The sequence below is a fragment of the Bos mutus genome, chromosome 25 (assembly GCF_027580195.1).
Source record: "Bos mutus isolate GX-2022 chromosome 25, NWIPB_WYAK_1.1, whole genome shotgun sequence".
NCBI lineage: Eukaryota > Metazoa > Chordata > Mammalia > Artiodactyla > Bovidae > Bos > Bos mutus.
In genome coordinates, this window is record NC_091641.1 from 3,745,235 (window position 1) to 3,758,334 (window position 13,100).

The window sequence follows — 13,100 nt, forward strand, 5'->3', positions numbered from 1 at the left end:
TTCGGTAATCCTGGAAAACCTGGCAGGCTCAACATACTAGCATGGTAAAAACTGGCTTGTAATGAAATCAATTGTATTTTTATTAATTAAAAATCATTATACTCTAGAACGCACACCTCTGGTAAAAACCTCGAGTGAAAGGATTTACAAGGAATAAACACACCTTGCTTCCAGCCTGGAACACTCCCCTCCGTTCTGCTAAACGGCACTCCCCGAGGGTGGGTTCCTGTGTGTATGCATCACAGCTGGATCTGCAGAGCCTGTCCCCGAGAGGCTGCCCACAGGTGCTCGTTCTCGCTGTTGGCCGCAGTCTCTACCACCCCCGGGAGTCCTACTGCTGGCCTGAGTCTGGATTACCGCTGGGCTCCTGCAGACATCTGAGCTTGCGGCCTCAGCAGGACGGACACTGGACTGTCCACGAGGGTGCACGCATGGCCGGGTGCGGCTACTTGCCTGAGGATGTACCCGCGGAGCACCCCGTTGTGCTCCGGCTCTGGGGGCGGCTGCCACTGCACCATGATGGACTGGTTGGTGCGCCCGCTGGCCACGATGTTTTTCGGGGGAGCGCTGGGTGGCTCCTCCGGGAGCATCAGTCTGAAAAGAGAGGGCGGGAGGGGAGGAGAGATGAGCCCCAGGAGCATGGGGCCCTCGCTCCCATTCTCAATCTTGCTGAATCTTGAGCCGAACTGTGTACTCGAATCGAGTGACGAATAAAGCAAAACACACAGCTGATCCGACAGGAAGGACAAATCGATATAACGGGTCCCGAAGACACAGGGGGCGAGCTTGTTCTGCCTGAGCGGCCCACGGCACCCCTGCCCTGTAAGGACCCGGCGAGCCGGCTCGTGGGCCCGAGTCCGGGGCTGTTTCCAAATCGCTTTCTTTGGCTCCTTCAGTATTTCACACACCAAGCCCCCACGATTAGAAAGCAGTCATTCAGAGCTCTCAACACTTCCACCACACAGGCCTGCCGAGTGCTCCGGCTGGCTGGGGAGGATGCGCTGAAATGCGATGAAGCCCTTTCCCCAGGTCACATCTGAACGGGCTTGAGAGCAGCTGCCGGCCTGGGTGGGGAGGACTCAGCATCAGGACCACCACCAGGGAAACGCGGGGGCTCGCTCTGCCTCCCGTGAATCTGCTGGGTGCTTCTGAGTCCCGCCCCGCAGGCAGTCAGCTGCACAAAGGGCCCAGAGACACCACCAGCTCTTTAATGTCATGGACACAGGGGGCTCTGCGATCAGGAATGACTCCTGTCTGCGCAGTCTGAGCGCCCCAGGGACCTAAGAAACTTCCCTCTGCAGTGAAGGAGACCCGGCCTGCCCCGTGAACCCCACGCTTCCTCTCAGTTACAGGCTTCCCACTCGTGTCTGTTCCCCACTAAGGTCACTAAGGGCGGAGGTCGACGACCTCGAAGTGACCTCGATGATGGCCTCCCTCCGCCCCACGAGATGCTCGGCCCCCTCGCTGCGCCAAGGCTGCCGCGGCGGCTCACCTGCTCGTCTCTGCGCTGTACTGGCCCTTGCCCACCTGGTTCACGGCGCACACTCGGAATTGGTAGGTGCGAGCTGGGGTCAGGCCACGCACCGTGACGCCCGTCATCTCGGGGCCGACGTCTGACAGATGCACTTTCCAGGGAGAGTCTGAAAGGAGGAGCAGAACGAGTTCGAACCTCTGCAGGCGTCCGTGTGAATGATAACAAGGGAAGGCAAAGTGCATCCGCATAAACCGTCTCCCTCGCTCACCAAGGCAGATGGAGGGGTTGGCCCCGCTGAGCCAACACACACTGAGGCGTCGGGCCGTGGCCAGTACCAGTGAGCCTGGCCCTGACTCAGGCCATCCGCTCCCAAGTCCGGGGGTGCCTGCCGCCAGCCCCAAGCTGTTGTCTACACGTAAAGGGATAGTTTTTGTTCAGCCTGCACGTGGCAGTTTAAATGGAACCAGAATGTTGTTCCTCATTCCCATGTTCACTGGGTAATGAGAAGACGCTGTCAGCTCACGTGGCAGATTGCAGATTTGTCTCCCAGAAAAGGATGCTGCACACGCCACCAAATGATAAATAAAAACTATATTCATTAACATTTTAATAAAAGAGGAAATGAGCATGATAAAGACAGATGGGCCATGCATTCTGCCGCCCATCTGCGTGGCGGCCTGTTCCATCCACGCCCCTGAGCGGCTCTGGCTGGAGAGACACGGAATGAAACTCACAGAAAATTTAGGAGATTTTCCCCCCCGGCTTTCCGGGCAGGTGTGGAAGGGCGACCCTGCCAGCCAAGGGAGCTCTCCCATGCAAGGCTTCGGAAGGGCTCTGCTTGGACCCCACCCCTCCCCGGGACATTCTCTGCAGAGTTGAGACAGGCTTTTTGGCCGAATCACCTCGCGGAGGCTTAGGATGAACAAGCGCCCTCTGTCGGGTCCACTCGGAATTGCTCTGAGGCTCAAGTTATCAGTGAAGTGAGACGGAGGCGGGGGGGCGTTGTGGGCGGATGGGGACCTCTCACGGGACTCAGATTGTCCTTCTTGTTCCTTGGAAACGGTAGTGCAATCGCTCGCCCACGTCTGCGAGTGTCACACAGGGGCGACTTGTGACCCTGATGTCAGACAGGCTCAGCTCAGACTGCACACAGGCTTGCACAGCCCACACACAACATCACAGCCACTTCCGTGAAGACCTAGAGGCCTGGCTATGGAGACTTACAAGTCTGCACTTGGGGGCTCATCAGAAATGCGCTCGGGGTCTTTATGGGTGAAGAGGTGGCCATAAGCTGTTCTGAGATGAAATGAGGCCCTTAGAGGCAACTCCTGTTGACCCACATGCAGTGCCATCCACCCTAAGTCTGGACTCCTCGATGGAAGCTGCACGCTCTGCAGCACGGAGCCAGTTGGGCCGTGAAGGCTGAGTCTTCTTAATTATTTCAAATAAAGCTGCTCCCAAAATGGCTTTCTGGGATGGCAGTCCTCGCCACCAGCTGGGCATCCTGGCTTGTGCTGCTCCGTGATGGAGGCGATCTAGCGCTGACAAGGAGCCCTGCTTTGACGTTTCCTTTACAAGTGCAATGTGTGTGTCTCCAATTAACTGTAGAAAAACTCGCACCCGTGTTTCCTTTCACTTTGGAAGCCTGAGACCCCTCTAGGGCGTCAAACAGCTCGTGGTGATCTGGTTTTCTGGGCAGGTTCCCTTACAGAAAAGAGTCCTCTGTCACCATGGAGGGGGACGGACGCTCCTCTAGTGTCAGCGTAGCTGGACGTGGTTGGTGGGAACTGGGCACGCTGAGTCAGGCTTCACAGGAGATACAGGCTCCATCCTGAAGATGGCTGATACCCAGGTGAAAAGACAGAGGCCAAGTTGACCCTGAGCTCTTCCGCTTGCAGCGCTTCGGTTTCGTTCCTGCTTCTTATATGGAAATGCGCGTTATGTGTGCTCGGCTATTCAATTGTGTCTGACTCTTCGTGACTCCGTGGACTGTAGCCTGCCAGGCTGCTGTGTCCATGGGATTTCCCAAGCAGGAACACTGGAGTGGGTTGCCATTTCCTCCTCCAGGGGGTCTTCCCGACCCAGGGATTGAACCCACGTTTCCTGCGTTGGCAGGCAGATTCTTTACTACCGCACCATCCGGGAAGCAGTAATATTGGGGGGCGGGTTGCAAATCGAAAGCCCACTGAAGTCCACTTAACACCCATCACTGCCGCTGCTGCTAAGTCGCTTCAGTAGTGTCCGACTCTGTGCAGCCCCATAGACGGCAGCCCACCAGGCTCCCCTGTCCTTGGGATTCTCCAGGCAAGAACACTGGAGTGGGTTGCCATTGCCTTCTCCATCACACCCATTAGGACACCTGCTATCAAAGAGCAGACAATAACATGTTGGCAATGACGGGGAGAAGTCGGAACGTGTATACACCCCTGGCGGGAATGTAAAATGCTGCAGCCGCTATGGGAAACAGGGTGGCAGTTCCTCAGAAAGTTAAAAACAGGATTACCGTGCGATCCAGCAATCCACGTCAACACATGTACCCCCAAAGAACTGAAAGCAGGCTCTCAAACAGGTGTCTGTACAGCTCTTAATAGCATTGTTCACAATAGCTAAAAGGCGGTGCAAATAAGCATCCATCAACAGATGAATGTATAAACAGAATGTGGTCCATCCATGTGACGGAATATTAGTCAGCCTTGAAGAGGGAGGAAACTCTGAACTATGCTCCCACACGGATGGACCTTGAGGACATTATACTTAGTGAAATAAGCCAGACACAAAAGGACAGAAAAACGTATAATTCCACTTAAATGAGACAGCTGGAGCAGTCAGATTCATAGAGCGAGAATGTAGAAGGCCAGGGGCCGGGGAGCTGCTTAATGGGACAGGGCTTCAGTTCTGCAGGATGGAGTCTGTGGATCATCTGAACGCCGCCACGAGTGCGTCATTAGGATGGGGCGCTTCGTGTGTGAATCTCACCACAGTGAAAAGTTCCACCTGATTTACACACAGCACGACGGGGGATACCACGCGAGTCCTGAGGCCAGGGCGGGGCGCTGCGGCCTCTGGCCCAGGCCTGGCCCCGCTGGGGACTCTGCTGGACGTTCCCATCTTCACCCAGACCCTCGCGACCGTCCCCACCTTGCCTGTGCCCCGGGGGCCTGTCGGGCAGGGGGGTGCTCTTCCCTCCTCACTGGAGACACTGCCTGCTTTCTTCACGCCAAGGTCCCCTTCTCTTCTCTGGGGGCAGCTCTGCACAGCCCCTCCCCGGGCTCTGCGGCTCCCGGGCCCTGTGGCCACGGGCGAGTCTGGCCCCGCTGCCGCCAGCCCCTGGTCACTCAGTTCCCCCGGCCCCACTCCTTGGTCAGCTCTCCCGTGTAAAGGCCCCCTGACCACAAGCCGACAGTGTGCCTGCTCTCGCGGGGTCCTGAGCGACACGACGCAAGAAAGCGTCTCTTCATCCCTCTCTTCCTGCAGACGGCAGGGTCTGGGAGCAAACAGCTCACCTGCTCAGCCAGGTATGGTGGCCGTTTCACAAAGGGGCAGCGTCAGAAGGACTGTGGTCTAGGCCGTGGACTAAAGGATGAACTGCACAGGCAGGAGCCGAGACGCGCCCGGACGCCACCTTCCAGCCCCACGCAGGCCCCTCCCCCCACCGATCCCAGACTCGGCCCCACGCGACTCCCTGGCTCAGGGCCATCTGTTCACGCGGGGTGTAAACAGCTCCTGAAGTGCAGCCCGAGCCGCAGGAGCTGCTGCCCAGTCTGATTTGACAACAGGGCCTATTAATCTGCTCCAGACCCTGGGGCTTTGCTCAGTCCTCCTGCTGCATCTATAGGATTCTTTATTTATTCTTTTTCCCTCTCCTGCTCGAAGATAAAAGATCTGGCAGGAAGAGAGATTAAACTGAAAACTAATACAAATGAACCCGATCCATCTCATGGGCACTCTGATTTGTCAAAAAAAAAAAAATGGTTGTGGGGAGGATTTGCTCATTCACAAGCTTTGGAATTGCTAGCTTGCTGAGAAGTGTTAAAATTTAAGTAGCAACTCTGTTCCTGACAATCAATAACACAAAATCCCTTTAAAAGATTCTTCCCCAGGTCCTCACAGAAAAGTACCACAAGATGCTTCTCTTAGGGCTGGAATGCAGAAGAACCTTTCAATAGGGGAAACCACCCCATAGAAGTCTCAACAGCTTTTTCCCTCCCCCTTGGGGATGCCCCTTGCTCCTCTGATCTAGAAGACTAAGGAATTCCAGTCTTTCCCAGCTGGGCTATTAAAAAAACCTCTGCTCCACAGATGGGCATCACTGAGCTTTTTTCCTGGCTTCCAGTGCCCGGAAACCAGAAGGCGGTAATCACCCCTCCACTCTGTCTGTTGGTTAAAAAGCTGGTGGTTTTCAATCTTCCCAAACATACTGAAAGCTTTTTTCCGATTAAAAAAAAAAAAAAAAAAAGAGCATCACTATTTTCTCAATTAAAGGTACTTGAGGAAGGAAACTAGTTTCCAAAGAAAATTTCCTTAATTGCCAAAAGAACTGTTATTACTGTTAATACTTAATGTTTGTGCTGCCTTCTGGAGGCTGTTTCACATCCATGACCACACGAGACCTCTAGGGGAGGAGGCACTCTCTCCCTGCTTAACAGGCCGAGAAATCAAGGCTCCAGGAAGTTTAAGTAACTTCTACCCAGACATATGGACTGTCGCCGCCTAGCCTCCTGGGGGGGTCCAACATCACTGAAAGCAGAGCAGCGGGGCTGCCAGTGTCTCCTCGTGTGACGAGGTATGGGGTGCCCAGCAGCACCCAGGAAGCACACACACACGCATACACATACACACGCGTGTGCGTGCGTGCACACCAGGAAGGCACACAAACCAGAGGCTGAGTGTCTCTGGGCGGTAACGAAGGTGCAGGGACCACTTAGATGGCACCGGGAGGAAGCAAGCAGCCAGAGCCTGGAGACACTGCACAGGAAGTGCCCTGGCCTGTGCGCCAGGGAGAGCAGGGGACGGGGGTGGGCAGGAGGGCAGGGCACGGGGCGGGGGGTGAAAACAGGGAAAGTTGATTAAGAGATGAAAGAGGCAAAGCCACCAACACGACAGATGGACGTGGTTTGGGTCCTGATTCAAGCAAGTCAATTGTGAAAAGGCTTTTTTTTTTTTAAATAGGGACACTTAAATGTGGACTGAGTGTAAGATGATATTAAGGATTCTATTAATGTTGTTTGATGTCCCTGTTTGAGTATTTACTGCATCACGTACGGATGAAATGACAAGATCTCTGGGACTTCTTTTAAAATACTCTAGCAAAAAGAGTGGGGCAGCTGATGAAACAAATACCGTCAACTATTGATGGTTTTCCAAACCGAACACAAGAATACTCCGCACCTTTGAGTGTATTTAGTATTTTTCCTGATGAAAAGTTTTTAGAAAGTGACTGTTTTGTCACAGCATTGCCAGCAGTGAGCATTACGGCTGTCTTCAGCTGCACACTTGGTAGGCGAAATGATCAGATCTCACTGATGCTGTCCCTTGTATTTTTTGGTACAAATAAGAATGAACGTGCTTTCCTTAAAACAACTTCCCCCAGGTTACTGAGAACTAAGTGGAAAATCAAGATGCGAATTTATCATTTTTCTAATTGTAATCCCACTGCTGAGTTGGCTGCAGCTGTCTGCACTCCTTCTCTCCTGAAACAGAAGGGTTATCGTAAGAATTATAGTAAGAAGAGACATCCACCTAAGCGGGGCTTCCCAGGTGACTCAGTGGTAAAGAATCTGCCTGCCGATGTAGGAGATGCTGGGTCGATCCCGGTGTCAGGAAGATCCCCTGGACGAGGCAACGGCCAACCTACTCCAGTATTCTTGCCCGGGAAATCCCACGGACAGAGGAGCCTGGCAGGCAAGCCCACAGGGTCACGAGGGTCGGACACAGCTGAGCGACTGGAGCATGCGCTCACACGCATCCACTTAAATAGCCACTCAGGAGATAAGCTTCATTCGGCTGCATCTGAGTCACTGTCAGAGCCCCAGCACCTAGAGGAGGGCCTGACTCACCCTAGGGCCCGGATTCGTCCTTTTTCTCGGGAAGCAGCTGCCGTGCCAGGCGCTGTGGGATGGCTCCATGGTGACCTGCACTGGGCGCCATCGTCCACATCCACACATGGGAAACGGAGGCACGGATGACAGCCTGATCCTCCCATGTCGTGGAAACTTCCGGAGAGGTACACGTTCGTTGTTTCGACGTCTGGCAGTTGCTCGGTATTGCAGCAGGAAAGCCAAGGGCTCGGTCACAGAGAGCACGCAGAAGGGGAGCTGGACCATCACCTTCGGGGTCCGGGGAGGTCACGCTCAGGGGAGACTCTCCTCTCCCAGCCGGGGCTGGCCATGTGGACGCGAGATGCAAGTGCTCTGGGTTTCTTAGGCTGACAGTGCACACTCAGGACGGGGCGATGGCGGAGGCAACCCGGGCACACTTCACTTGCAGCTCCCCCGTCACAGGCCCGTCCGTGGCGCCAGCAGCAGCCGCAGAGAGCGGTGCCTGGTGGGGGCGGGGTGGTGAGAGGGTGCTGCGCCCTGTGGTCCCTTCCCAGACCCCTCGTCCCAGCCTAACTGTGAGAGGACCTCCGACACTCCCCTTCATCCCCAGATTGCCACCGTCGTCCACGTCAGGGTAAGTCTGAGAACCTGCCAGGCCAGGAGGAGCCCACGGAGACGCCCAAGGCCCCCGAATGGGGTGTGGGCCCGGGTGAGGCTCTGGGACAGAAACAGATGCATGCAAAACGCCGGGGAGACGGAATAAAACCTGGCCTTTAGGTAACAATCATACGGCAACATCGGCTCACTGATTTTGACAACGTCCCACACAAAAGGCAAGTTAATGAGAGGGGAAATCGAGCATGGGGTTTGGGGAACTCTCTCCCCACGATTGTTCTGTAAACCCAAACGTTCTGAAATAAAATGTTTAGGAGGTGGGGAGCAGGGAAGGCCAGCCAGTTAACGGGGCAGTGTGGACCGGGGCGTGTAGGCCTGGACTGGACACCAGGTGTCCTGCAGGGAGGACGGCGGGGCTGCAGTGTGTGGCCACCAGGCATGCCTGGTGCATGCTAGCTGGACGTGGAGAGCTGGGACTGAAGGCCGCGGGACTCTCCTGGAGCTCACACTCTGCAAAGTGGGCCCTCCTGTCAGGGCTCACAGGAGCCTCTCCTGTTTGGGGACCTGCTGCCTTTGGGGTGCACTGAGAGCAGGGGGCTGGGCCTCACTGACTGCGAGAGCGGTCACCCGATGCCCTCTCCAGTGGCACGTTGAGCCCTTGGCCCCCATCTGCACTGGCCCTGCCCAAGATCCCCGTGGGGGTCCTTTCACCTTTGAATGTTTTTATTTTTTATGTGTAATTTTACTTGCCACTGCTGCTACTGCTAAGTTGCTTCAGTCGTGTCCAACTCTGTGCGACCCCATAGACAGCAGCCCACCAGGCTCCCTCATCCCTGGGATTCTCCAGGCAAGAACACTGGAATGGGTTGCCATTTCCTTCTCCAACGCATGAAAGTGAAAAGTGAAAGTGAAGTTGCTTAGTCGTGTCCGACTCTTCGCGACCCATGGACTGCAGGCTACCAGGCTCCTCCATCCATGGGATTTTCCAGGCAAGGGTACTGGAGTGGGGCGCCATTGCCTTCTCTGGTAATTTTACTTAGTTATTTTTGGCTGTGCTGGGTCTTTGCTGCTGGGCGGGTCTTCTTTAATTGAGGTGAGTGGGGGCTATTTTCCAGGTGCCGTGTGGGCTTCCTGCTGCAGTGGCCTCTCCTGTTGCAGGGCAGGGGGCTCTATTGCGCTCGGGCTTCAGGAGAAGCAGCACGGGGGCTCAGCGATTGCAGCACATGGGCTCAGAGGTTGCAGCACGCGGGCTCAGCGGTTGCAGCACGCGGGCTCAGCGGTTGGTGTGCACGGGCTCAGCGGTTGCAGCACACGGGCTCAGCGGTCGCAGCACGCGGGCTCAGCGGTTGCAGCACGCGGGCTCAGCGGTTGGCGTGCACGGGCTCAGCGATTGCAGCGCACGGGCTCAGCGGTTGCAGCATGCAGGCTCAGTGGTTGCAGCACACAGGCTCAGCGGTTGCAGCACGCAGGCTCAGCGGTTGGCGTGCACGGGCTCAGCGGTTGCAGCGCACGGGCTCAGCGGTTGCAGCACGCGGGCTCAGCGGTTGTAGCACGCGGGCTCAGCAGTTGGCGCACACGGGCTCAGTGGTTGCAGCGCGCAAGCTCAGCGGTTGCAGCACGCGGGCTCAGCGGTTGGTGCACACGGGCTCAGCGGTTGCAGCACGCGGGCTCAGCGGTTGGTGCGCACGGGCTCAGCGGTTGCAGCACGCGGGCTCAGCGGTTGCAGCACGCGGGCTCAGCGGTTGGCGTGCACGGGCTCAGCGGTTGGCCTGCACGGGACCACTTAGTTGCTCGGCGGCATATGCCATCTTCCTGGACCAGTGATTGAACCGACGTCCCCTGTGTTGCAAGGTGGATTCTTAACCACTGGATCACCAGGGAAGCCCTGAAAGGTTTTTTTCTTAACAAAATCTCCAAAATTACATATGCTATAAAACCTGGATTGACTCTGAGAACTGTACATCCACAGAGTAATACTAAAGGTAAGTTTTATTTAAAAACATATAGACACATACATAAATATATATGTATGTATTTCTCAAAAAAGTAATATAAAATCATTTCCAAAATTTGGAGGAAAAAAAAAGGGGGAGCAGCAGAAAAAAATGAAATGAAACAAGCATAGGTTGATACTATGGTCGTTTTCTAAACCACCCTCATGATTTTTCAAGTGCTCGCTGTAATTATTTTCAAGTTTTTCAGAGACTCTGACCTATATTTCAGTGCTCAGCTCAACGAGTTATTGAAACTACTTTGGTGGGATGAATAACATTTACTTCTCTATGCTAAAGGGCCCTCAGATTATTGTCATCGTGTCAACAGAGACAGTTTCAAAGCCCAGACAACACATAATCTCAAGCTCCTCAGAGTGAAGCCACTAGGATGGGGGCTGTGGAATTGATCCCCGCTCTGAGCCACTCGTCTGCTCTGGGTGGATGTGAGAACTCAGAGGTGAGCGTGTCTGGGCCATGGAACAGCCTCTCCTGGCTTATTCACAGCTCATCCGGACGTTAAAGGAGAAGCACAGATAATAGCTGGTTCCATGAAAGTTAAATGAGATCATTCTACAGGATTCTGGATAAGGAATGATTAAAAGAATGAGAGGAATATAATTTGTAGTGGCACTTTTAGAATTTCAAGCTTGAGCTGGCAGAAATAACAGTTCTAGAATAGGCCGTACTCTTGAGAGAAGACCACGAGGTCTTCTGTGATTCTATCACACCATCAAACATACCTTAAGTGAGTGAACCGAAGCACAACTGTGAAAGGGTGCTGTGACTCAGACCTGCTCATGGCGCCCATGGCGGGTGAGACTGAGGTCTCCAAAGTCCCCGAGGAGGGCTGGGGTGAGAGGCTGAGACTAGTCAGAGGTGCTCATGTGGCCAGGAGGGGGAGCAGGAAGGGACAGCGTTTTCTGTCTCAGACAGAACCCCAGAGAGCAGGCGGCTACAATAGTTCCACAGCCTCCACTTTGGGAAGGCTTTCTCTGCTGTATCTGTTTTAGAGAAACAATAAAACTGTGCACGGTTAGAGTTTTAAGTTTTGTCTTAAAAGTGAAGAACAAAAAGAGCTGAGAACTTGGGAACTAAATGAAATTCCCGGCTAAGGAATATGGCCAGAGTGACGGCAAGAACAGGCTGTGAGACCGTCAGCCGTTCGCATCCCTGGGTCTGAGCCTCCTAGCTCTGGGGGAGATGCCAGACGCGCCCCAGCTGGGCTCACGAGGGGACTTGGTCCTGGGAAGGGTGTGGTCCCTGAACGGGAGAGGCTGTTTGCATCAGAGGAGATGCTAGCTAGAGCGGCTAGACTCGGGGCCTGGACAGGCCCAGAAGTGGAGGGGAGCTCAGCCCGGGGTAGGAGACAAGCCCCCAAGCCCCCCGCCTCAGTCCGGCTCCACACCAATGACATGGCGACACGACAGGGAGGGTCTGGATGGATTTTAAAATGGGAGCAAGTGCTGTCAGTGTGAGGTTCAATATGCAAAACCCACAGAAAGTGGGCTCGGATAAAGCCACCTCCTCACTCTCACAGGCTATGAGAAGGCATCCGTGTGACATGTGTTTCAAAGATAGTTGCAAATAATCTGAAGCATAAGAACAAAGTCTCTCTGCCACTTTGGCAAGAAAACAACACGCAGCCAGGTGTCAGCTTTGAAGTTCATGATACCAAGCGGGGAGGAGGAGGCTACACATGCTCCTGGGGTGGCAGCTGCCGGCTGACGGACAGACAGACACCCATGTGGGAGGAGAGCAGGCTGAGCCGTGAGCGGTCTCACCGGGAAGGCGGGCTTTCCCCACCTCCCCGGGGACACGACTGTGCGGCTGGACTGACCTGAACTGCGCCAAAGCCCGGCCTCTGCGCTCTAAGCAATGAGCGCCTCTACGCAGGAACAGTCTGGGGCTGGCGACCGGGTCGGAAGTGCGCCTGGAACTAGTGTCCAGGCTGTTGGAAGCACAAACACATTTGGGGGCCACAATTGGGGCCACCCCACGGACTGGAGCCCACCAGGCTTCCCCACCCTTGGGATTTCCCAGGCAAGTATACTGGAGTGGGTAGCCATTCCCTTCTCCCAGGGATCTTCCTGACCCAGGGATTGAACCCCCATCTCCTGCACTGGCTAGCTGATTCTTTACCACTGAGCAACCAGTGAAGCCCAAAGATTTTAGCCACCATTGATTAATGAGGGAACCAGTAAGATGTTACAATGTATCAGAAGAGCATTTGAACAACATATACACATGCTGACCATCGGGAAGGCTAAAATGAACTTAAAAACAGTTGCAAAACTGGCCCATAGCTTCAGAGCAACAACCAACCACTACGGTCACGACCTATCACAAGGACGATTTCCATGGACAAGAATTATTTGCATCATTGCGAGCTTTCTAGAGAAAGCTCTAGAGTTGCGAGATTACCCTAGAGTTGTAAAAATAGCTCAAAAACAATGAAAAGTACAGGCCCCTAAAGCATCAGGTGACCCTGAAGGTGGCTCGAAGGGCCACGGTGACCTGCCCTTCGGTCCACTTCAGAGTCCCTCACAGGTTTTTCTGGCACTCTCCCCCGTGGGACTGTACCAACCTTAAAGACTAGTCTTGATCAAACTCGACCAGCACTTTAGAGCAGGCCACGCCCTCCTGCTGTGTGACAGTCCTCAGCCTGTCTGCAGGGTCCCCTGCCCTCTCTCTTTTCCTTTGTTTGAGTCACACAGCCTGTGGGACCTTAGGTCTCTGACCAGGGATTGAACCCGTGCCCCGTGCAGTCAAAGACGGCTGTCTTAACCACTGGACTGCCATGGAGGGTCTGCTGGGCCTTCCCCCCTCCGCCCAGCAGGCTCATCCTTCGGGCTGGGCCTTGGGATGTGGCAGTTCTCTCCAGTCCCTGGCCTCTGGCAGAGACGCCTGGGACCAGAGGACGACCAGCTCCCTGGGAGGAGCTCGGGACGCCTGCAGGGGCCACGCTCCGCACAAACGGGC

General features: G+C 54.8%; 1 protein-coding gene across 1 annotated transcript in view; it reads right to left on the reverse strand.

Moving 5' to 3' along the window:
* SDK1 (sidekick cell adhesion molecule 1) overlaps positions 1 to 13,100 on the reverse strand; it is a 743,568-nt gene that overhangs the window by 148,825 nt on the left and 581,643 nt on the right. The window contains exons 17-18 of the mRNA XM_070363134.1: positions 1,493 to 1,640; positions 454 to 594 (exon numbers count right to left, since the gene is read on the reverse strand). Coding sequence (XP_070219235.1) covers positions 454 to 594; positions 1,493 to 1,640 — 289 coding nt within the window. The remainder of the gene's footprint in view (positions 1 to 453; positions 595 to 1,492; positions 1,641 to 13,100) is intronic.